General features: G+C 39.3%; 1 protein-coding gene across 2 annotated transcripts in view; it reads left to right on the forward strand.

The window, feature by feature from the left end:
• The window catches only part of SRGAP1 (SLIT-ROBO Rho GTPase activating protein 1), a 278,005-nt gene that overhangs the window by 185,023 nt on the left and 66,907 nt on the right, over positions 1–26,075 (forward strand). For both annotated transcript variants that reach the window (XM_068562033.1, XM_068562032.1), the window contains exons 7-8: positions 11,524–11,745; positions 13,725–13,826. In XM_068562033.1, the coding sequence (XP_068418134.1) occupies positions 11,524–11,745; positions 13,725–13,826 (324 nt within the window). The remainder of the gene's footprint in view (positions 1–11,523; positions 11,746–13,724; positions 13,827–26,075) is intronic.

Consider the following 26,075-nt stretch of genomic DNA (forward strand, 5'->3'; position numbering starts at 1 on the left):
GCAGCCTGGAGGAGGACGCCGAGGACGAGGACGACTTCTTCACCGCCAGGACCTCCTCCTTTAGGAGAGCGCCCCAGGGCAAGCCCCGGGCCGGCCAGCAAGCTTCCAGAAGTAGAAACGGACTAAAATTGTTGGATTTCCCTGGTTACGAATCCGCCTGCCAACGCAGGAGACACGGGTTCCAGCCCTGGTCCGGGAAGATCCCACGTGCTGTTGAGCAACTAAGCCCGTGGGCCACAACTACTGAGCCTGCGCTCTAGAGCCCGTGAACCACAACTACTGAGCCCATGAGCCACAACTACTGAAGCCCGTGCGCCTAGGGCCCGTGCTCTGCAGCAAGAGAAGCCACTGCAATGAGAAGCCTGCGCACCACAATGAAAGAGTAGCCCCCGCTCGCAGCAACTAGATAAAGTCCGCCCACAGCAAGGAAGACCCAATGCAGCCAAAAATAAATAAATAAATTAAAATGTAAACAATTCTCAAATGATACAACTTAAATATGAATTTTAAAAGAAATGTTATGAAATTGGTATGTTGTCACATTCAAAAGAAATTGGGTACTCTTTTAGTGAAAAGCATACTTCAAGTTCGTTGACCCACTTTTAAGGCAAGCAGAATGTGAATATGTACATTCTAAAATGGCTGCTTATTTTGTAGGAATCCAATTTACATATACAGTGGTGATCCTAAAAAGGGTCATTAAGCTTGACCCTTCATGATGAAAAAGAAACGATTATGCAAAGGCACCTAGAATCCTTTATGCTCCTGTGTGAGCCTATTTAGCAAAATACCTTTTATACTGAGCTAATAATTATTAGAAGGTATAATAATTATTATACCTCTAGTGAGAAAAAGTTGACATTTTTAATGCTGTCTTAAGACACTTAAGACAGCATCAAAAACATTTTATATGTGAAATGACATGGAAGTTACTAAATGTATCTTGATTAAATCAAAGCATTATAAATAGTCAAAGAATTCAAGTTGAGACCTTTTTTATACAAACCTCCAGTTTCTCTTGGCTTCTACTCAAGTCAGTATCTGTCTCTTTTCTTAAAATTTTTCTATCAAAGATGATGATGAATGGATCTATTGATATAAAAAAGTCATATAAATTTTCCATAGAATTTGTTTTTAAACTAGTCTTATTATAGAAGCAGTACATTTACATTGTAGAAATCTAGAAAATACTACAAACAAAAATCAAATGATCACATTCTTACCACCTGAGATCGTCACTGTTAAAATGTAAACTTTTTCTGTGCCCACACACACATTTTTAGACCAGAGAGTATGAAATCACATTTTACATATAGCTTTTTAACTACCTTTTTTCAGTCGTTGATCTCCCATCCTTCTGTTTCAGAAAAATTTTATCTCATCTAGTAACTGCTACATTCCCATTTGTGACCCCCCCCCCCCAAAATGTTTCTCAGCTGGTATGTCTAGACTAGATCCAATTTAGGATCACACGGTTGCATCTGTGTGATGTGTCCCTTTAGTCTTTTTTTATCCAGCCAAGTCCCTTGTTAAAGAGACAGTTGTTGAGGAGACGGGAGTTCCTGAGAAAATCTCAGCTTCTCAATTTGTCTGCTAATTTGTTGTGTTGTTATTTAGCCCATTTCTCTATCCCTTGTATTTCCTACAAAGCAAACACTATATAAAGGCTTTATGGATTCAAGTTAAGCACATTGCAATGGAATACACCATGGGTGGTATTGCTGTGTCTTATGTAGGTATGTAACAACGTATGTTTGGCCCACTGATAGTGTTACTGAAATTGATCACTAGCTTATGGTGATATAGCTCTGATTCCTTCATCACATATAGTTAAGGTTTTTCCCTTGCAACAAAATATGGATATTCTAAAACCTCTTGAATTTGGATTTTATTAAATTGAAAATCTACTAATTTGGAACTCAGCAACATCTGGGCGATAATTTACTTTTGGCCAGCAAAATGCCTTCTTAGAGTACAAATTAATAATGTAAATTAAACAGGAATGATAATTTAAGAAAATATTTTCAGGCACTTCAGAGTATAAATTTACATATATATCACTGACACCCTATTTAATGGAATCCTCTTTTGTTAACGACTACAGGTCTAAAAACTAATACTTCAGCAATTTGATAGATTAGTTCACGTCTTTCCTATAGATTTGGAGGTGATCTAATGGTTTTTTTTTATTTAATAAGTCCAATTTTATCTGTTTTAGATAAACTTCACCTTTACCTATCAATGTTAGTTTGGACACTCCAGATACTGAGTTATCTTTAGGGAGAAGGGAAGGGGTTGCAATTGGCAGGGTTAGAGGACTTATGAAATACCTGTAATATTTTATTTATTTAAAAGTATGCAGTTGTCCCTCGTATCCACAGGTAATTGGTTCCAGGAGCATCCTTCAAAATCCAAGGATGCTTAAGTCCCTTAAAGTCAGTCAGTCCTTCATATCCATGGATGTGGAACCTGCGGATGTGGAGGGCCGACTGTATATATTTTGCACCTATCTCTAAGTTTGGCATGTTTTATATTTAGAAACGGAAAAAGCAGAGAGTTATAAAAAATGATTAAAACCATGCCTTAAATATTTTAATCTGAAGTATACCAATGTACTTGAACTTGCTAATCTTTAAATTATTATTTATCTTTTTGTACAGAATTTTGAATAGTTAGTCTTCCTATGTACAACCACACCCACTGTGTATTATCTATGATTTCTACTTTTTTTTTTTTTTTTAATTTATGGCTGTGTTGGGTCTTCGTTTCTGTGCAAGGGCTTTCTCCAGTTGCGGCAAGCGGGGGCCACTCTTCATCACGGTGCGCGGGCCTCTCACTGTCGCAGCCTCTCTTGTTGCGGAGCACAGGCTCCAGACGCGCAGGCTCAGTAGTTGTGGCTCACGGGCCTAGTTGCTCCGCGGCATGTGGGATCTTCCCAGACCAGGGCTCGAACCCGTGTCCCCTGCATTGGCAGGCAGATTCTCAACCACTGCGCTACCAGGGAAGCCCTATGATTTCTACTTTAAAGGTTTTCTTAACACACAAGAAAAAATATTTTGGATATATACAATGGTTTTGCAGTCTTGCACAGTTGGCAATTGTGCCTAAATTGATAACAATTTTGTTTACTCCTAAATCTTCTAACAGCTCCTTTCTCAATTATTTTATCAGTTTATTTAATATTTAATTAAATTATAATAAATATAAATGGCACAGATATTATACAATCAGCCCTTTTTATAATATATAAATTTATTTTATTTATTTTTGGCTGTGTTGGGTCTTCGTTGCTGCATGTGAGCTTTCTCTAGTTGCGGCAAGCGGGGGCTACTCTTTGTTGCGGTGCGCGGGCTTCTCATTGCGGAGGCTTCTCTTGTTGCAGAGCATGGGCTCTAGGCGCACGGGTTTCAGTAGTTGTGGCACGTGGGCTCAGTAGTTGTGGTGCACGGGCTTATTTGCTCCACGGCATGTGGGATCTTCCCAGACCAGGTCTCAAACCCATATCTCCTGCATTGGCAGGCGGATTCTTTTTTTTTTTTTTTTTAAAGGGGAAAAGGAGGAAATGAGGAGTCTTTTTTTTTTTTTATTGATTGATTGATTGCTTGCTATGTTGGGTCTTCGTTTCTGTGCGAGGGCTTTCTCTAGCTGTGGCAAGCGGGGGCCACTCTTCATCGCGGTGCGCGGGCCTCTCACTATCGCGGCCTCTCTTGTTGCGGAGCACAGGCTCCAGATGCGCAGGCTCAGTAGTTGTGGCTCACGGGCCTAGTTGCTCCACGGCATGTGGGATCTTCCCAGACCAGGGCTTGAACCCGTGTCCCCTGCATTAGCAGGCAGATTCTCAACCACTGCACCACCAGGGAAGCCCGGCAGGCGGATTCTTAACCACTGAGCCACCAGGCAAGTCCCTGTACAATCAACTCTTAAAAGCATACAGACTAATTGTTTGAGCAGAAGTGTACAGGAGTATTAGAGAGGGCCTATTAACTGTGTATATTCACAGTGCATTGGCATTGGTCACTATGCTTTAGAGCAGGAGTTGACAAACTTTCTCTGTAAAAGGCCAGGTAGTAAATATTTTAGGCTTTGTGAGCCTTATAGTCTCTGTACCTACTCAACTCTAGTGCAGAAGTAGCCATAGTAAGTAAGCAAATGAATATGGTTATGTGGCAGTCAAACTTCATTTATCATATCAGGCCATGGGTTGGATTTTGTTCACAGGCCGCATAGTTGGCCAACCTCTGCTTTATAAAATGAACTGAGTATTAGGTAATCCAGAGTGTCACTTAAGCAGAAGATTGTTGAGATGGCTTTTCCTGTGTCTCTGAAGAAAGTTCTAAGTAAATTTTAGTTTGTAGAGTAACAGTCTCTTACTTTGGAATCAGGTGGGAAGTGAACAAAGTTAATTTCACAGTGAGGTTTTTATTATGTCATTCTAAAAAATTAATATGAATTGCAAGTATTGACCAAAGGAAATTTAATTGGTTTGGGAGAATAAAGGCATAATTATAGGGTAAAATAGCTTGTAGTTTTGTAAATAATAGATTTTGTATCTGTTATCATTAAATATTCCCAACATTAAGTGCAGAAGAGACCATAACTGTTATTCTGTAAAAATTAGGATGTATTACAACAAGAAGAAAAATCATACAAGCAACAAATATATTTGTGATTGAATGCTGAAATTTTCAAGTGATTATGATTTGCTAAGAGAAAAGAGTTGGGGAGAGTATAAGTCTTAATGCTAGGAATCTCTGATCTATAATCATATTCACTACTCTGTATATCTGAAATTCTTAAACCAATTGGTTTTAAGATGGCAGAACTGGTAATATAACCTCTTTCAGTCCAGTTCCACACCTACCCACCCTCAAAAGGTAGTCAGAGAAACAAAATCCTCAACAGTAAGATTCTATTAGTGCTTTGTCCCTGAGCACCTGCCCTATGATAATAAAGTATTTGTCATCCTTACAGTACAGTTTCACCGTCTCCAATTACTCCCTGTAAAAGTTTGCAGGTCACTTAGAAGCTTGAAGGATAAATTTTTGTTACTATTATGGAATATTGCCATAGAAAATCCCCTATTCCAGCTAATTTTCTTGGTAGAGATTTCTGTCATGTGTTTTATTAGCCATTTCTACAGAATAAGATTGAAGTTAGGTTACATCGTATACCACATGCCATGTTTATTTTATCATTTCTAAATAATCAGCTATCCTTTTGTCTCTAGGGACATATTTTTAATTAAAAAGCATTTTATTCAGAGTTCAGATTTTTCTTAATTAGTTTAACTTTTCCCCCACTACATAATAGTATTAAAATTTATCCATGAAAACCTGCCAAATTTTAATATTGTAGTCTCCATTAGGCCTGAACTCTTATTAGGAAGATTATAAAGAGATCACGTTAGATGGGTTAGGACAGTGTAGTTATCATGTAAACTGATGTATGCGTGTTTTTATCCCTTCATGGAAGAAAGGGTATTTGAGAACTGAAATGAGTTGGATGACGGAAGTGGATGGCTTTAAACATTCCTTCCAATGGAGATGCTGTGGGCCTTTGTTAAAGAAACTGCATCCACCTGGTTCCCACCTGCTGTATAGGCTGCACTTTCTCAGGCTCCAGCGCTCGCTTTTCTGCTTTTCCATCTTGGCTGTACCTTTGAATGTTGAAAGTTGCCTAAGGCATGATCCTTTGTTTTTTTTTCTCTTGGTCCCTTGCCTTCAATACTATCTGATGGTTCGTAGATTTTTTTTCACCAGCCTTGATCATATTCCTGGGCTTCAGATTTGCATATCCACTGCCTCCTGGACGTCTCTAACCAGATGTCTGTAGACACCTTGAACATTTGCCCCTACTGTCACCATCATCCTTCACACACGTAACAACTTTTTCTTATCCATTGTTTACATCTCAGAAAACAGTACCACTTTCCACCCAGTTACCCAAGCGAAAAACCCAGTTCTCTCATTCCCCACATATAAACGCATCAGCATATCCTATCATCTCTACATCCAAAATATCCCAAACCTTGGTGTTTCTCACTACTTGCACTCTCAGTCTCTGAGACAAAGCCTCTTCATCTCTTGCCTGCACTTAGGAAGCAATAGTTTCCTGAGATGTCCAACTTAGCACTAAGACCTTCCAATCAATAATTCATTCTCTTCCCAAGCAACCAAAGTATTAAAAAAGGTAAATCAGACCTGTAATCCCTATCTAAAAGTCTCCATTAGAATAAAATCCAAACTATTCACCAAGACGCTATGTGAACTGGCACCCACCTGCCACTCGGTGTCACCTCCTGCAACTTTCCCCTTAGTCACCATGCTTCAGGTACACAGGCCTTTCTCTTACCCAGACCCACTAAGCTTTTTCTTGCCTGCGGCCTTTCTCGTTTTTGTCTAGAGCACTCTTTCTTCCAGAGCTTTACAAGACTCCTCCTTTTCATTCATGTGGCACCCGGCTGCCCTATATAAAAGAGCAATGCCCTTCCCCCTAGCTCTCCCTGTTCCTCTGACTTTTTTCTCCATAGCATGTATCACCTGACCTGTATTAATTGAGGCTCGGTTTATTGTTCTCTCTCCTCTCTTGTGTTTTGATTCAGGGTAGTTACAGAGATTTGGTCTGGGAAGAAATGAGTCCAGTAGCAGCTCCTCTGAAGGAAATGATTGCCCCTGTGGGTGGGAGCTGTATTAGGCAACAAAAGATTATTCAGCCTACTCATTGGCTCAGGCATATGCAACCTCTGTTTTCCTTCTCCTGTTTCCTACATTGTATCCATTCGTATCACACAGAGGTACCATTTTGACCTTTTCCATGCTAAAGAGAAACTCAAAACAAGTTTTGCTAAATGCTCAGCTGCAGTTAAAGTAGCAGCAAAATTTAAATTGTCAGCTGTGGATCATCAGGAACCCAGAGGTGAAAGCAGGTGTGTAAAAGTTGCCTGTAGTTTAGACATACAGCTCAATTCCACAAGACGCCTCTGTCCCACAAAATGTGTTTGTGGTATCTTGCCTGAGGTACTGAATGGCTAGAGAAGAAATTAGTGAAGGACAAAGGTACTTACACAGAAGAAATCAACTTTCTTCCTTGACATCTACTGTAACAGCTCTGAGAGTGTCTATTTCTGGTCTTTGAAAGCTACCCATGGTCATGTGAAAGCTGTATTTTGCTGTTCAGTTTGCTTGGGTTGCACTATTTTTCAGAAAGACTGAAAAGAAGGGGTAGACTGAGTCTTTACACAATATCCACTGTTCTGGAATGGTCAAAGCCAAACTTATTAAAAGCCAGAAACAGGACCCACAAGAAAAGATCATGGAAGCTTCTCAGACAGAGGCAGGAGTGATGAAGTTAAGACAGAATACTTCTGCAGGAGTTCTTCCCTCTCCATTCTCATGACAACCACTTAATTCGGGAGTAACGTACAGGCTTGGGGCTGCCCTCCAGCCACTTCCTGGGCTGCCCTGCAAATGACATTGGCTGTTACTGTTCTGGAAGCATGTATGTAGGACTTGTTTTCCATTATGGTAATCCCATCTAAGTCCAAACTTCTACCCCGCTAGGGCTTCTCATGTCATGGAGTTTATTTCAAAAAATAAAAAAAGTTGTCTCCCTGAACAGCTATGATCCAGTTATACCTGACATCCTACCCACCAAGTGTACTTGAACCAATCTCTCAGCCTTTGGGACAAGAAAAAGTATTTGTCACAGGCCTCAGTACCTAGATTTCATCTTCATTTTTTTATACTATTTGTAACACTTTTGCCTAAGGAAATTAGCCTTACTGTGGTGATACAGACTAATGCCTAGTGGAATCTATCTTGGCAGCTCTTAGGATATTAAAAAAAAAAAATACAGCCTTCAACTTCTAACAGTCTTTCCTTCCCCAGCTTTAATCCATAATTTAATATATCCAGTCAGAGTTTTTCATCCATCAGAACAACACTATTTTGTTTTCATGAGATGTTTTATTGGTTTCTTATGTATTTTCCTCATTAAATGCATTTGGGCACTTGGGTTATAATTCAACTCTTTGTGTAGAAGCTGGCTCTTCGTATTGTCATTAATAATTCATAAGCTCCATAGAATTACTTTAGGCCTTTTAACCAAGTATCTTGAATCTTAACATATCCAGTGTCATTTTAGCTTCCAGTTTAGAAAAAAAAAAATGACTGTGACAGGTCTTGCTGTCTCAGGAGAGCTTGAATAAGAATTTTATTGCTGTTTCTTGTTTCTTTTAAAATTCTGGATGGTTAAAAAGCCTACAGTGTAGAAAAAGCTGCATAACACAAGTAACAAAATCATGCCAGTTACATGACCTCACAGACTGGAAAGTACTGGTAGAGGTCAGAGAAGGAAATTTTCCATCAAAGCTCATCACAGAAATCTCCTAAGTTCTCAAAGTCCAGAAGACACCCAGGGAGGCCCCTGGGTTGATTACTAAGCCGCATGCATGCTTCTCCCCAAATTATTAGGAAACAACAGTGAAATAAGGGGTGTCTTACTGGGACCAGACCCACCAAATTTGCCTGGCTGAACTGGGTGTGGAAACATGCACTGGTACTTTTGAAATCTTGACATTTACTCCCCAAAGAAGCCACACTTAGAAATTTGAGGAGTGAACTAAGTCTGGAAGTAATGAAAATTTTGTATGTATTTTTCAGAGCTGTAATTCAAGTGGATAGTTGGGGTTGAACTTCTTTCTTTTTCTTCCTCTTTTTCCTTTATTCTTCTTCTCTTTTTTCCTTTCTCTCTTAAGTTGAAAAGAGACTTGGTTTTTGTTGGGGGTAAGAAAAGGCTTTTCTCTGGGTTGTTTCCTCTCAATATCAGTTTTCTATTAAGTCCCATTGGGATCAGTACTCATAAAGTAAAGGAGCTTGTGTGATCTGCTTCATTATAATCAAGTTGAATCTGCCTTCTTTCAGAATAGTAGGGTGTTTTGAAGCACTGGTACATCTCAAAGAAATGAGGCCATTTCCTTCACAAATTTATGTTTTCATAAGATGAGATGTTATTGAAAATAATTTTTCAGCCCCTCCGAGGTGTATAAAGCTGCTACACAGAACCATTATGGATTTTGAGTAGTAAGAGGAATAAAAGAGGACTTTGCTCATCTGAGGCTAGAATTTTTTAATTAACGGAAAATCAGTCTCTGTATTTGGGTGCAGCTGATTCCACTGGAAATGTATTAATGCAGAGGCTGATTGCTGCATCTCGCAACTTTGTTTTGCTTATATTTGTAATTGTGATGTGGCAGCTACTGTCTGCTTTTTTAAATCAAGTAATCTTTAATCAAGTCGATTCTCTGGCCTGTTTGGAGGAATGGCACCCCTAAAGGACAGGGTTCAAGACCCTTTTACTTGATTGTTTTAGTGCAGTGCTTCTCAAACTTTAGTGTGTATATGAATCAACGTGCGTATTTCTTTTTTAACTTCAGATTCTAATTCAGTGGGTCAGGGGTGGGGCCCAAGAGTCTGCATTTGCTGCTGGTGCACAGACCACACTTTGAAAACCAAGATTTTATAATATGTGTATGTAAAAATCCCAAATTTAAGCATTATGAAATTGGAGGGTGAGGGTGGAATTAAATGTGTTGGCATCTCTAAGGACAGGTCAGTGATTAAATCTGTACCTTCATAAAACATAAGACAAGTTGTGTCCTTTGCACCCTTCTCCTACTCTTAGTAGCAAACTGATGAACAACTTATACTTGAATTCCTTGAGAATGGAGATTATATTTTACTGTGTTCCAGTTTTCATATTCCTGGAGCCTAGCAAATGCCCAGGCATCTATAGATGGCCAATTAGGGAGTTGAGTTGAATTGAATCAAACTGAATTGATTGAACTTCATTAGAACAATATAGGGATGACCTGATTTTGTACCTTTAAAACCACTTGTTTTCTTTTTAAGAGATTTATATTGCTTTTATGTACAAATTTAAAATTCTGTCAGTAATTTATAACTGACTAGTATCCAGAGTTACATTGTTTTTTAAATTATATTCTCTTAAAATGCAATATGAATAAATAAATACAAATTAAAGATAGTGAAGATTGAAGCCCAAAGCCCTTGTATTCCTAGGAATACTAAACAAAATTCTATCTCTGATAAAAGGACTTTGGCAGTCATTTCTTATTGAAAAATTTTATTCTAGACATAACAAAGAAGGCATTCCTGGGCTATTTTGGCAGATTCAAACCTGTTTTTCCCATTTCTGAAAGAGTACAGATTATTGTTGTCTTCAGTAAATTATACAAACATCAAAATATTACAGTTAGTATGTTTGCATCCTAGAAGGATTTCAGTAGATCGTTGTATGAATCTCAGTATGCATGAACAAACTTGAAAGCTATTTTTTCATTATTTCTTTTCTGTATTTGATTTTGCTTCTTTTATTTTTTAATAGCTTTATTGAGATATTATTCACATACCATACATTTAACCCATTAAAAATCCACAGTTGGCTTTTATTATATTCACAGTGTTGTGTATATGTTGCCACAATCAATTTTAGAACATTTTCATTACTCCGAAAAATCCTGCACCCCTTAGCCATCACTTCCTAATTCCTTCATCCCCCAGCCCTAGGCAACCACTAATCTATCTTCTGTCTCTATAAATTTGCGTATTCTGGATATTCATATAAATGGAGTCATACAATGTGTGGCTGACCCATGTTGTAGCATGTGTCAGTACTTCATTCCTTTTTATGGCTGAAAATATTTTGTTTATTCATTTATTGATGGATACTTAGTTTCCACTTTTCAGCTATTAATAATACTGCTAGAAACATTCATGTACAAGTTATATCTCTTTTTTATATATTCCTAGGAATGGAATTGCCAAGTCATATGTTTTATCTCTTCTTTATGTATTCCTAGGAATGGAATTGCCAAGTCATATGTTTAACCTTTTGACAAACTGCCAGACTCTTTTCCAAAGTGACTGCAACATTTTACATTCCCATCTGCAGTGTATGAGGGTCCCAGTTTCTCCACATCCTCCCCAATCCTTGTTATTACCTGTCTTTTTTATTTTAGCCATCCCAGTGGTATCACATTGTGGTTTTGATTTGCATTTCCCTGATGACAAATGATGTTGAGCATCTTTTCATATGCTTATCGACAATTTGTATATGTATTTTTTAAGAAATACCTAGCAGATCCATTGCCCATTTTTTTAATTGGGCTATATGTCTATTTATTATTGAGTTGCCAGAGTTCTTTATATATTCTAGATACAAATTCCTTATCAGATAACATGATTTGCAAAATATTTTTCCCATGATGTGGGTTATCTTTTTACTTGATAGTGCCCTTTGAAGCACAAAAGTCTTCAAATTCGATGAAACCCAATTTATTTTTTCTTTTGTTGCTTGTGCTTTTGATACTATATCCAAAAAACCAATGCCTAATGCAAGGTAATGAAGGTTTGCTCCTGAGAATTTTATAGTTCTAGCTGTCACATTTAAGTTGTGATCCATTTTGAGTTAATTTTTATATGTGGTGTTCTTTTACTTTTTAAGTGCTGCGATCTTGGCTACCATGCAAGTCTAAACAGAGCCCTGAGAACATATCTCTCTGCGGAGTATAACCTTGAAACCTCCAGACACGAAGGCTTAGACATTATTGAGAATGCAGTTGACAATTTGGAGCCCAGGAGTGATAAGCAGAGATTCATGGAGATGTACCCTGCTGCGTTCTGTCCACCAATGAAGTTTGAGTTTCAGTCTCACATGGGTGATGAGGTCAGTAATTGATTATTTTAAAACTAATGAATTGTCTCTTAACTTATATTACTCTTCCCCTGCTGTACCCAGCAGTTGTAAAAATTCCCAGTTGTCTTCTCATGGCTGCCTTTGCACGGGATCTTAGCATAATACTCAACAATCAACCACTACCACCTTTTAAAGCAATGGTCAAACACTCTAATGCCTCCAGAGGCCAAAGAAATAGAGGTGCAAACTCACCTGGGTGTAAGCACTAAACTGTTGCAGGATAGTTAAAGAATTCTTTCTCCACCTCAAGACATTCAAATTTAAGTTCAAAACAAAGCATTTTGTTGGCCCAGTAGAATCTGTCTGAAGACTTCTTATAATCCTGCTTTAAAGATCTCTGTAAAGAAAAATAATTATAAATGGCAGGAAGATGGAAGAGAGGAAAAAAGATACAAACCATTTTTTTTAAGACTCAAGTTATCTCCAAACTGGTAAAATGAGCATTAGAAAGGATGTGTTATATCTTAGGTTCTTTATATGAGTTTAGCTTTCTATCCTATTTTATGCAAGGGAAAACAACCGTTTAAACCATTTTTGAGTTACAGTGGTATATTTGTTGTCTGTGAACAGGGGGAAACAAGAAGAACCAATAATGAAGCATGCTCTATAGCACTTGGTGTCCCAGCAGTGCAAAACAGTACTCATAGATTAAAAACTCAATTTTAGCTTATTGTGGTGACAGTATGTTTTTAAAAATAGATGTACTTATAATTTCCATGGCAGATTTCTTCTTTAATGTCATATTTTTTCTGAAACACCTAATGCTAAGACTTATAAGATGTATATGTATGTACCTGATATATTTCTAACCTAATTTTATTTTTGCTTGATTTGATAGAGTGAATTACTTGATTAAAAATGGTAAGCAATCTTTATGCCAATAACACATGAATTTGACAGGCGAGTGGCTTATCCCACCCAGAGTTATGTTTCTAAAACCAAATGGTTTTAATCTTTCAGTTATGGATGGATGTGTTAAACACAGAATGATAAAATGTCACAAACAAGTGATTTCAGTTGGGTTAAAAGTTTTTACTTTTTTTAAACTATTATTATTTTAATATAGTAAGTCTCTTGCCCTTTTTTATGGCCAGCTCTGCCAGGAAGCAATAATCTCTATGATGTCTTGGAGACTCCATAAAAGGAAACTCTCATTTGCTGAGACCATTTCTGTGATGAGAAAGATGAAAAGAAATTGTTCATTTCTAGTCTGATTTTAATATAATTAAAAGGCTCTAATTTTGACCTTATCCATAATTGAGATCATGGCCAAAATATCTTTCTACCAAAGCCTAAGTCAAGTGGCTTCCTCAGTTTCATGGTGAATCACATGATTTGGCTGAAAATTGGCAAGACAAGCCATGGTTGAAAGATACAGAAAACAGTTATTCACTTGTTCTGAGTTTTCACTGTGTGCCAGGCAGTGTTGTAAATGCTTTATGTACATCATCCCATTTCATCCCCACCACAGCCCTATGGCATAGGTACTCTTACTATCCCCATTTTACAGATAAGGAAACTGAGGTTTAGTAACTTACTGTAGTCACCCAGCTGACTGTGACCAGCAGGCTCTGCTGCCTGCCCTACTTTGGCCCGCATGACCATACACTTGGATCATCCTTCACACTCTGCGCAATACTTATTCCACAGGTAGACAGCAGCGTCAGAGCTCCATCTCCAGCAACCGCCACATTCTTAGAGGGATGCTTCCTACCGCTGCTTTCTTCCCAGTCATATCCAGGCCAAGCAGCTGCATTCTGCTCTTGCCAACTACATAACAAGTTCATATTTAAGATTGAAGTTTTGAGGTGGCTGTTAAAAGTAAAATATGTAATTGGAATCTTGAGGGGATCCGCCTGATTCATGCAACCTTTAAATGGGAGAACTGTGCACCTGGAGGCTGGCTGGACGGCTCCCGGTTGTAACTGTGGTTTCTGATTCCCCATCAGGTGTGTCAGGTCAGCGCGCAGCAGCCGGTCCAGGCGGAGCTTATGCTCAGGTACCAGCAGCTGCAGTCCCGACTGGCCACGCTCAAGATTGAGAACGAGGAGGTGAGCCTGCTTTCTGCCGTCACAAGTAAAATGAATTCTAATGTAAACTGGAAGACATTTTCACACGACCTAAGGGAATTTAACGTTGTAACTGCAATCTCTTCATCCTGCATTTTCAGCTAAATCAGAGTTCCTAAAATACTCCTTGTAGAAGATAAATGCAAAGGTTCTATATTCTACCATAAATGAATACTTTACCGGGGATTCACTGCATACACATGTAAACACACCTTTTATTCTTAAATTCTTAAATACTGAAAGTAGTTCCCAATAGATTATCAAATTCAACATATGTGTTCAAGAATCTACGTGAGTGTATGGAAAGAAATGTCTGGCATGTTAATTTAATCCTAACTTTTGAAATTAGTCCTTTTTTATGCCTTTTTTGTAGTTTCTAGGTCTTTGGTACTGAATATAGCATTACTGATATAATTATGAGTACAAAAATCATAGTACTTGAATGGGAATATAAAACTGTTTATTTGCTGACATTAGTGGATTTAAATGGATAGAACATAAAATGTGAATTATAAATATATGTTGAGCCAGAAAGCAGTCGTACAATTCAGCTGCCTGTTTCTGAAATTGATTTACTGGGTCCATGTTCTACTTAAATAAAAATAGGAACCACAAATGTTTCTTGTGTTAGTCAAGGCACTCAAATGTAATTTACAGGAACCCAAATCAAACTTAGTCAAGTCACAAAGTTTACTTTTTGGTCAATGTTTGCAGTAGCCTCAGTGGTGATTGGATCTGTGTCCAGATGATAGTTATCCGGAATCTCTTTTCATCACTTTGAAGTGGTATCTTCATGTGTGTTGGTAGGAAGTCTCTCCCCATGTCCCGTATAGGGAGATCCAGGACTACATGGTCCCTACAGTTTACCATCTCACCTCTTCCCAACATCCTTGTCTCTGAAATAAGATCTTTCATTGGCCTGACTTAAGTCATGCATACTTTTGGACCAACTATTACAGCCAGGTAATGGGATTTTTTCATTGGCCAGCTTAGATTCTGTGCCCATTCATAGAACCGTTTGATTGACAGCCCCAGCAGAAATACGTATTTCTAGAGACAAACAATTTCCAAAAGAAGAAGTGTGGGGCAGAAAGGAAAAAAACAACAATTTGCCCTTGATAAAATAAATGGTCAAAATTCACTTTAGTACCCTCTTTTATTCCGATTCCACTGAGATGTTTTGAATTATGTGAATGTGTGTTTGTTTCTGTTAAGAAAGAGTGTCATGTTTCTAGACCAGTATAGTTTGGTGAAAACCCATTGCAGCCTTTCTGGTTTCTGGTCTTTCTGGAAGAACCAAACCACCCCTTATTCAAACATGTGTATATAAGATGCAACCAGTGTGATTAAGATTTCAGTCTCTGTGTAAAGTCCCACTAATGAAACTTTCCGAAGGAAAGCTGTTGCTCTCTTTGAGGTGTTTTTAGAGCTTAGGGTTTTGGCAAGGCATCACAAAATACTCACTTAATGCAGTTTATTGGATCCTATTAGACCTAGGGTTTGTATGCCTAGTGACTTCCAATTTTCTTTTCATGCATATGCTCTCGCGGTTTTATTTGGAAACAGTCTCTAAACTCTAGGAAAATAGTGTCTTATATGCAAGGTCCAGATTGGCAGCCCACAGACCTGTTTGGTTTGGCTCACACAATTTGGGCCTGTTCAAAACAGGAAAGTGTGGGAACTCTGGCCCCTGTGTTGCCTCATGAAGGGAAAGGCTGGGGTACTCGAATTCCACTTTGCCATAGTCGTTCAGCTCCTGATTTTCTTACATTGGACTAGTCCATTTATGTTACCTGTCTGGCGTCTGCAGCCCTTTGAGTTTGTGACCCTAGTCTTCCTCTTTGGGCATAATGTGGAGAAGCACAGTATCTTTATAAACTGATAGGGGCAGACAGTGCTTTCTGAGGGCTAATTTTTCAAAATTTACTGTAGAAACAAATGAATTGGATTGTCCTGATGTTTCTTCTGAGCATGACAAGTGGTTTATGATTCTTGGATATGGAACAGATTCACTGTAGTAGAATGGGATTCCCAAGGAAAGTAAGATTTAAATTGGATTTGTGGCAACCAGTAGACTTCATAGGTGTAGAAAGAGGGAAAGAGGTTTTAGTATATTTCAAGGTTGGAGAATAGAGCAGTTTGGTTATCACCCAGGTTCTCCTTGAGGATGAGCTGAAGGTGAAGCTGAAATCGTGTGACGAGAGGCATTGAGAGCAAACTTAAGGAGTTTTGATGCTGTGGGTCAGTTCATTTCAGTAAAATAAATATTTATTGAGCAACTTCTACATTCCACATATTTTGCCAGGTGTGGAAAGTACAGAGATGAATAAGTTACATTTAGCATGTGTCTAATGGAGAAGCAGTCTATAACAAGTCGTTTATACAATGTGAAAAATAAGAGACCTAACTTGGGAACAACATAGCAATCATTGCTGATTTGGACCCCCTGTGTAGCACTATTCTCCACCATGAATAAGGAATTTGCCTCTGATCTTCCACTGATAGGAGGACAGAAAATTGACACCTTGGTGTCAAAGCAAAATATACAAGTAAAGAAACACATGCTTAATTCTATGTAATTCTCTGCCTCTGCACAAACTTATGTGTATATGTGTGTGTGTGTGTGTGTATACACACACATACTCATAAAGTCCAAAATTTATTGGAAAGAGTTTAATTAACTAAAAATAATTTTGACTGCCCAGTGGAAAGATCAAAGTTGAGGGAGAATTTCATCCAAGCTTACAAAAGCATAGATAGGGCAGCTAAATAGAACATGAACCTTTTCACCAAATCTTAGACAACTATAAATAATGGACAGCCCTTGAAACTGTAGGAGGCCTTCTTAGAAGGGAGTTTCCATGCTAAGAGCCCACAGACCATGTCTGGCCATGGACAAATTTTGTTTGCTCTACAGTGCTTGATTTTTTTAAATTGTTATTATCATTTAAAAATTGGAAGTTTTGCATAAAGATGTGGATTTTCAGCTTAAAAAAAATAGATCTTCTCATACTAGACCTGCATTTCTATAGCACGATAACTGGCTTGAGCTGAGGAGTACATACTCCCCCTAGACGCAGAGCACGTGCTTCCTATTTGCCATACGCCCCACTCAGCCCACTTACCTATTTTCATTTCTTACTTGGCCCTGGAAGATAGTTGATTTTGCAGCACTTGCCTTAAAACAAAGAGAAGAGAGCAGTATGCACTTGTAAAATGGCCTGAGTATACTCGTAAGTAGTAAAAGTTGGAAGTAAAGGCTTGAGAAGGGCTTGATAAAATTTGTGGTTGATGCAGATTCATAATGGATTGTGACATTTACTGTCACTTCACAGTAAATGAACTGGGAAGTTCAAATGTAAAGAACTTTACATTTGCCTGTTAAACCTTTTAAAATGAGCTTTCAGTTTCATTATGCTGTGAACTTGCATCGGTGATACCTTAGCCTTATGATTCCAACTTCCAGTCAGCCAGTCCACAAATATATATTATTAGGATCGCTGTGTATTGTGCCTATAGAATTAGAGCAGGGACTGCTGCCCACACAACTCTATTCCCCAATTTTATTTTATTTTTTTTTTACTTAAAAGTATAACTTTTTATTAAAACTTTGAAGTGAAACATTAATAAACATTATTTTTAAAGGCAACACTTTGAAAGCACCCTAAATCTAAATGATCATTTATACCTTTCTCACTATACACAGTTTCCAAAGTCTTTCCAACCTAATGTTACACAGCCATGTCCACTTTCTGAAAGTTTACCGTTCAAGTGAAATAGGGAGATTAAGAGGTACAGACTTCCAGTTACAAAATAAATGAGTCAAAGGGATGAAATGTACAGAATGAGGAATATAGTCAATAACTATGTGATATCTTTGTGGTATGTGACAGATGGTAACTAGACTTAAGATGGTGATCATTTTGTAATGTGTAGAAATTTCAAATCACTATGTTGTATGCCAGGAACTAACATGGTGCTGTAGGTCAATTATACTTCAAAAACAGACCAAATTTATAGAAAAAGAGAGGTGGGTGGGGGAGAGGGGGAGTTGGATGAAGGTCATCAAAAGGTACAAACTTCCAGTTATAAGATAAATTATTACTAGGGATGTAATGTGCAACATGGTTAATATAATTAACACTGCTGTGTGTTACATGTAAAATTTGTTGAGAGTAAATCCTTTTTTCTTTTTTTATTTTGTATCAGTGGGATGATGGATGTTCACTAAACTTATTGTGGTCATCATTTCGTGATGTATGTTAAGTCAAATCAGTATGCTGTAGACTTTATTATTGCCCTGTCAATTATATCTCAATAAAACTGCAAGGGAAAAGAAAGAAAGAAGGAAGGAAAGGAAAGGGAAGGGAAGGAAAAAATTTACTTTTAACCTTTGTCATAGGGATTTCAGCTTAGGGGTCATCGCTGTGGCTCCTTTCTTTCAAAGCTAGCCTCTGGAGTAATTCCCCATAGATCACATTTCCCTTTCCTTAGAGTTCCTCATTCCTCCCTTTGTTGCAGGAGAATGGGGTGCAAGAGGATGGTCATATCCCAGGTTTCAGGCGAGTTCCTGGGACGGGCTGCCAAGTGAGGGTCCTTGGCTTCACACAGGAAAGAATTCAAAAGTGAGCCAAGGTAAAGTGAAAGAGAGTTTATTTAGAGAGATACACATTCCATAGGCAGAATGCTGTTGTCTCAGAAGCAGCCCAGGGTGATTAGTTTTTATGGGCTGGGTAATTTCATAGGCTAACAAGTGGGAGGGATATTCTATTTTGGGGAAGGGGCAGGGAATCCCAGGAATTGGGCCACCACACACTTCCACTTTTTGGCCTTTTATGGTGGGCCTCAGAAGTGTCATGGCGCCTGTGGGTGTGTTGTTTGGCATATGCTAGTGTATTACAGTGAGCATCTAATGAGGCTCAAAGTCTACTGGGAGTTGTATCTTCTGCCATCTTGGGCCTAGTTGGTTCTAACCAGTTTTTGTCGTATCCTCAATGGCTGTGTCATTCTCTTAACGGTTGTGCCCTGCCCCCTTCCCTCCTGTCTCACCTTTATCAAAGCCAAAGAAAAGGAAAATGAACTGCATAAGTAAAGCAATTAGGCCTTTCTTTTCTTTAGGACAGCCTTATTTTTAAGTAGTTTGCCCCATTTTCAGACCATTTGTCCCAATATTTGCTCCAGAAAATAGAGCTTTTGTAAGCATGTCACTCCTGTGCTGTGAGTAAAACCTTCTCACACATTAAAACAACTAATTTCTCTTAAGTTATAGTAGATTTATCCCCCTGAAGGGAATAGAAAAGAGAGTAGTCTATAATTAATTCCTCAATTAATTTGCAACAGTGTTTAATGAACATATAAATTTTCCTAGCACCACTTAAAATCTTTCAGCAACAGTTTACTAGGGAGTATTTCACAGACTATTCCCAAATATAATCCTTACACAGGATATTTTCAACAATAATGAACAAGATTTTAGGCAAACATGTGAGATAATTTTCATGGCATGGGTAATTGAGGGAAGTAAGAGATATCTTGGTTATACTTTCTGTTACCCGAAAACTGGGTTCACCTCTTGGTGGGAGTGGAGCCAAAAGACACAACCAAGCCAAAGCGCAGGAGAAGGAAGGGTTTGTTATTACTTGCAGCAAGTAAGGAGAATACCGGGCATCTTTCCCAAAGCAGTGACTCCCCAACAGCAAGAATTGGGGAAGTTTTCAGCTAACGATACATGCATACTCCTGAAGAGGTTTGAGCAGAGGAGAATTCAGCATAGAATTGGGGGCAAAAGTCAACAGAGTCCAAGTTTAGTTGATTGAGGTCAGGAGGGTCAACATCCTCTTTCTGTCCTCCACCTGGGTGGGGGCCTTAGTTCCTGCAGAACTCAAAGATATTTTATTATGTATATCCCTTGAGGAGGAACTAGGGCTCTGCTTTATCACTGCCTATTGTTTGACTGCCTTTTCTCTGTTCCTGCATTCCTTTGTTCCCTTGAGATCCTTGGTTACTGAGACCTGTTCAAGGGCAAGCATTGTGGCCAGGCTTAGATCACAAAATGGCTTAGGCTAAAATGGCTTCTCTTATGTCAAGAAAGCCATCCATTCCTGGTTCTCTTTCTCCAGGGACCCCTTAACATATCTGCTTACATCTCTACCTAGGGTAGAAAAATCACATTTTCCCCCGTCACATTTCCCATAATACCAATCGATGACTGCGGCAGAATCTCAAGTCATATACATCATTGATCAAACCCTTAGGGGCAGTTGGTTTAAGAAGTGAAGCTTGATAACCACTTAATCATTATTGCTATGTCTGATGACTTCTGTGGCTTTAACTTCATTTTAACTTAAGTGTTTCTTACTTGTCTGAAACCTTCTACTGATGAGGTTGACAGTAAAAGCCCAAACAAAAGAAAACTGCCATTTATCCCTTAAATGATAGCATCATCTCGGCCAAAATTGAAAACAGGATCAACTATTTCTCACTGGAAACGCCTGTTTTTAGAAGCTGTGTGTGTGTGTATGTGTGTGCGTGTGTGTGTGCGCGTGTGTGTGTGTGTGTATTTTGTTTGTTTGTTTATTTCAAATAAGCCTTAACTCACTGAAGGGAGGGCCTTGATCCAGAAGAATACCAAACGGAATGAGGAGAGTTTCTAGAAAGTGTCTAAAAGTGATTGATGGGTTAGGGCATCCGGAAGAAAATGGCAGAGCTCAGGATGACTGTCAGCAAGGAAACCCCACGTTGTTGGTGTGTGCTGGGCATTTCTCTGGCATCTTATCAATTTGGAAGGAGGATGACTTCAACTTCCACCGTTCATTCAGTTCATTTTCACCACTCTCTTAAGAATCTGCTGTATTCCAGGCACTGTGCTAGTTAATAAGCTGTCCCTGACCTCAAGGTGCTCCCGCTGGAGATAGAAAACAGAGGCCCTCTAAACAGTGTGGTGTAGGTGCTGGTGAGAAATGGATTTGGGGTCATGCTCCTTAGACCACTCTTAGCAAAGGGTCCACCCAGAAGGGTCATTAAGTCAGAGTCCAGACGGGCTGCAGGAAAACAGGCTTTCTGAGACATGACTGAAGCAGAAATGTTGTTCAGAGAGCTCTAAGCAATGATGATGTTCTCTTCTTCGGATTAAGCTGTATCATTGCTGAGAATGAACTTTGTTCAGAAGTCAGGAGAGCCTGGTATTTGTAAACATCGCCTTAAATGCAAGTGTGTAGGTTACTAGTGTGAATTCCTCTGGAATGGTGACATAACCCTTCCCCGAAAGCAGGGGGAAGAGCAGCAAAAATTGGACTGTTTTTCTAAATCTGGCAACACCTTACCCAGCAGTGACAGGGTCACTGGCACCTGTACCCCCCTGTTAAGGTACCAGGAGCAAGGGAAGTGCTCTGCCGCTGCTACTGCCTTCTGTGGCCTATGCTGGCAATAAGTTTCTGTACCCCTGGCTAATTAACTATGGCATTAATCCAGTTTATATGTGTGTGGTCTCTTTCTGCTAATTTTTAATACATCTGAAAGGATACAGTGCTCTAATTGAAATACATACAAGGTCAGTGGTGGCAAGGAGGGAGTAGTTAAGTGGGGAGGGGAGGACAGGGCTAGGGGTCACCTTCACAGATGGAATGATAAGTCTTAAAGGATGAATAGGCCTGCACCAGGTGCAAGGTACGAGGCACAGTGCCATGAAATAACGTGGTGTGTGTTAGGGGTTGAATTGTGTTCCCCCAAAATTCATATGTTGAAGTCCTAACCATCAGTACTTCAGAATGTGACCTTATTTGAAGATAGGGTCTTCACAGAGGTAATCAAGTGAAAGTGAGGTCATTAGGGTGGGCCCTAACCAGTGTGACTGATATTCTTATGTTAAGGGGAAATTGGAACACAGAAACACAGAAGACAATATGAAGAGACAGAGAGAGAAGATGCCGGCTGTCTATAAGCCGAGGAGGCAGGGCTAGAACAGCTCCTTCCATCACGGCCTCAGAAGGCACCAACTCTGGCCGCACCTTGATCTCAGACTTCTAGCCTCCAAAACTATGAGGCAATAAATTTCTGTTGTTTAAGCCACACAGCATGTGGCACTTCGTTATGGCAGCCCTAGAAAACTAAATCAGTGTGTTTGGAGAAGGAAACTTCTTGTTTTCTCTAATAATTGTAATGTCCTGGGAGAAGAAAGGCAAAAGAGGCAGTCTACAGAAGGCCGCAGAAATCTCCTCTCAGAGTCCGGGCCACCTGGACACTCCTCCAGTACAGCATATTCTTTGGGTTTTTCATAATTCCTTATCATGTTTTTGGCCTCTCCTTCTACCAAACCCAACTGTGTTTCCTTGCTACTAACGGGGAGTCATTACAAGCCTCATATTAGCTGTTTCATATTTGCTTCATTATGTTCCCCCTTGTGACTTATTAACATGGCTTGTGTGTGTGTCAGAAGCTGGTGTTATTCTTCATCGGGAGTGTCCCATGGGATAATACGTAGTCCCAGCCATTGTATCTGGTGGCTTCTGTCACATCCTTTATTCTTCCCGATAATTCCAGATTTAACCATGACACTCTTGTTTCTGAGAAGGAAGTTGAAAAAAAAGAAGAGCGATTGACAAGGAATCACATTCACTGTTGCTGGGTCCACAGTATGGGCCATAGTCTGTGGGCCTGTCACCAAGGACTTGGGTGGGCGTGGCACCTGCCAAGTCACTGGACAGGTCCCTGGTAGGCAGGACTGGCCCTGGACTGCAGCTGAGCATACCTAGATCTAAGTCACAGGTCTGCAGTAGGGTCCACAGCCGGGACCAAGTTCTGCAGGCCTGCCTCTGGGGGCACAGATGGGCATGTCTCCCTCCTGGTCCCTGGGTGGGCAGGACTGCTTTTGGACTACTACCGAGAGGGACTGGATCCAACTTACAGGGCTGCTTCAAGAACCAAAGTTGGACAGAGTTTGGCAGGCCTGACTCTGGGAATACAAATGGGCTTGTCTCTTGTTGGGTCCCTCGGATGGGTACGACTGCTCATAGGCCATTGCTAAGAGGTATTAGAACCAAGTCACAGGGCCACTTCATTATCCACAGTTGGACCGAGGTTGGTGGGCCTGCCCCCAGGGCACAGATAGACGTGTCTTCAGCCTGGTTTCTGGTCAAGCAGAACTGCCCCCTGGACTCCAGCGGGGCTCATCTGGAGCCAGGTTACAGGACCACTGCAAGATCTGCAGTTGGACCGAGGTCGGCAGGTCTGCCTCTGGGAGCAAGGACAGGTGTGCCTCCCAGCAGGTCCCTGGGCAATAGCACTGCTGCCAGACCAGGGCTGAGAGGGACTGGAGCTGCATTATGGGCTACTACAGGGTCCAAATCTAGGACTAAGGTCAGCGGGCCTGTTACTTGGGACATTGGTGGGCGTGACTCCTCTTGGGTCCCTTGGCAAATAGTGCTGGTGGCAGGCGCAAGGCCAAACAGGACTGTAGCTGAGTCTACAAGCGGACAGGCTATTTCTGGGTCTGTAGCCAGGACCAAAGTTGGCAAGCCTGCCACCTGGGCATGGGCCAGCTTTCTCAAATTGGTCCTTGGCAGTTGTGGGCTCCATCAAGGTTTTACAAGCTCCTATCTGGATCCCGAAGCCCCCACAAATGCACTTTTGTCCGTGGATGGCTGCCAAATTGTTGTTGTGGGAGTGTATGAATAGGGGACCTCTAATTCTGCCATCTTACCGATGTCACCTACAGGATAGTGAGTCTTTTCATTCAACCTATAGATATATAATCATGATTTTCTTAAAGTACGTGTAATGTTATTTTAAAAATCATCTTTAATGTGCTTTTTTCCAGTGTCCTTTGCATTTTGCATATCCTCAGGAATAATGACTAAATCTGTTTAATTTTTGCCTCCTTTTAAAATTTACTCCATCACATGACCTCTTTAAGCCTCTAAACTAGCACTGATTGCTATTGTTTCTTCCCTAAACAGTATTTTGTTGTTTTAAAAAAAAAATCGAACATATTTCTACTTCCTGTAATGGTGGACTGAGTCACTCAGCTGATTCTCACACATTTCATTATCCAGGACAAGATACATGACCAAGCCTGAAACCCATGACATAGGGAACCATATGTTCCCAAAAGGAAGAGCATCAAATATTTTGAACAGAAATAAAAATCCAGTGATTCTGAACTATTAGTGCCCCTAATGGCTTGGAAAAATAAACAAACATTCCCTCAGGATGATAACCTCACCCTAGACCTCAAATAACTCTACAAAAACTGTCCAGCAAAGATAACTAGGTACATAAGGAGAAAAGACAACATGAGTGATAGCCAGACTACATAACAGACAATAGAAATATACCCACAGGAACTAAATATTGGCATTACCAGAAAAAAAATGTAAAAGAGCTATTTACTGTGTTCAAGAAGATAAAAGCCAAGCTTAGATTTCAGCAGGGCACTGTTATAACCTATAAACAGTGAAATAACAGATTTGAAAATGAACCACACAGAAATTCTAGAGCTGAGAAATACAGTAACCCAAATTAATAAATCAGGCATGGTTTTAACATCAGATTAGACACAGCTGAAGAGTGAATTATCAAAATGGAAGACAAATCTGAAGAAAGTAATCAAAATGCAGCATGGAAAAACAAAAGGATAGAAAATATGAAGAGAAAGGTAAGATACAGAGAACGCAGTGATTTTTAGCATACTAACTAAACTCCCAGAAAAAATTGATAGAAAAGAAAGTAGAGACAATATTTGTAAAGATAATGGCTGAAATTTTATCAGAGCTTAAGAAAAGTATCACATAATTCAAGAAGTCAAAAAATATTCCAGGCAGAATATATTTTTAAAATCCTTACCTAGATACATTATAGTGAAACTGTAGAAAACTTTAAAACCAGCTGGAGAAAGAAAGCAGGGTTCATTCAAAGTGTGATAGACTGATAGTAAACTTCTCATTCAACAGGAACATGGAAGCCACAAGAAAGTACAGTGATGTTTTAAATGTACTGAAGGAAAATAACTGCCAACCAGGAAAAAATATCTTTCATAAATGAAGGTGAAATAGAAGATATTTTTAAATCAACAAAAGCAAAATTCACCACTAGAGGATTCATGCTAAAAAGAATTTCTACGTAGAAAGTAAATGTAGTTACCAAAGGGGAAGGGGAGGAATAAATTAGGAGTATGGGATTAACAGATACACACTACTGTATATAAAATAGATAAACAACAAGGATTTACTGTATAGCACAGGAAACTGTTCAATATCTTGAAATAACCTATCATGGAAAAGAATCTGAAAAAGTATACGTGTGTGTGTGTGTGTGTATATATATATATATACATATATATATATACATATATATATATATACATATATATAAAACTGAATCACTTTATTGTACACCTGAAACTAACATAATATTGTAAATCAACTATATTTTTAAAAGAATTTCTAAAGGGTGTTCTTAAAAATATAAGGTATAGAGATCAAAGAATTTAATAAATATATGGATAAAGCTAAATGAGTACTGACTATATCATAATAATGTCTTATATTTAAATGTATACAAATATTTACATATATAATACATCCTGTTATAAAACATTACAAAAATAGCATACAAGTCAGGAAAAGTAAATGGTTTTAAGGTGTTCTAAACTCTGTACATTGTCTGGGAAAAGGATAAAGCTATTGATTTACATTAGACTTTCATAAGCAAAGGTGGAGTACAACCTAATTGTGGAAGATAAATATGGAAGATAAATTTAAAAGCTCCTAGAAGATAACATAGAACAGTATCTTTATGACCATGAGGTAGGAAAATATTCCTTAAATAGGACACAAAAGGCACTGATTGGGGCTTCCCTGGTGGCGCATTGGTTGAGAGTCTGCCTGCCAATGGAGGGGACACGGGTTCGAGCCCTGGTCTGGGAAGATCCCACATGCCGCGGAGCAACTGGGCCCGTGAGCCACAATTACTGAGCCTGCGCATCTGGAGCCTGTGCTCCGCAACAAGAGAGGCCGCGATAGTAAGAGGCCCCGCGCACCGCGATGAAGAGTGGCCCCCGCTGCTTGCCACAACTGGAGAAAGCCCTCGCACAGAAACAAAGACCCAACACAGCCATTAATTAATTAATTAATTAATTAAATTTTTTTTTTTAAAAAGGCACTGATTATAAAGGCAAGGATTAGTAAATTGATTACTTTAAAATTAGAGACTGTTCATCTAGACACTATAGAAAGA

The sequence above is a fragment of the Eschrichtius robustus genome, chromosome 13 (genome assembly GCF_028021215.1).
Source record: "Eschrichtius robustus isolate mEscRob2 chromosome 13, mEscRob2.pri, whole genome shotgun sequence".
Classification (NCBI taxonomy): domain Eukaryota; kingdom Metazoa; phylum Chordata; class Mammalia; order Artiodactyla; family Eschrichtiidae; genus Eschrichtius; species Eschrichtius robustus.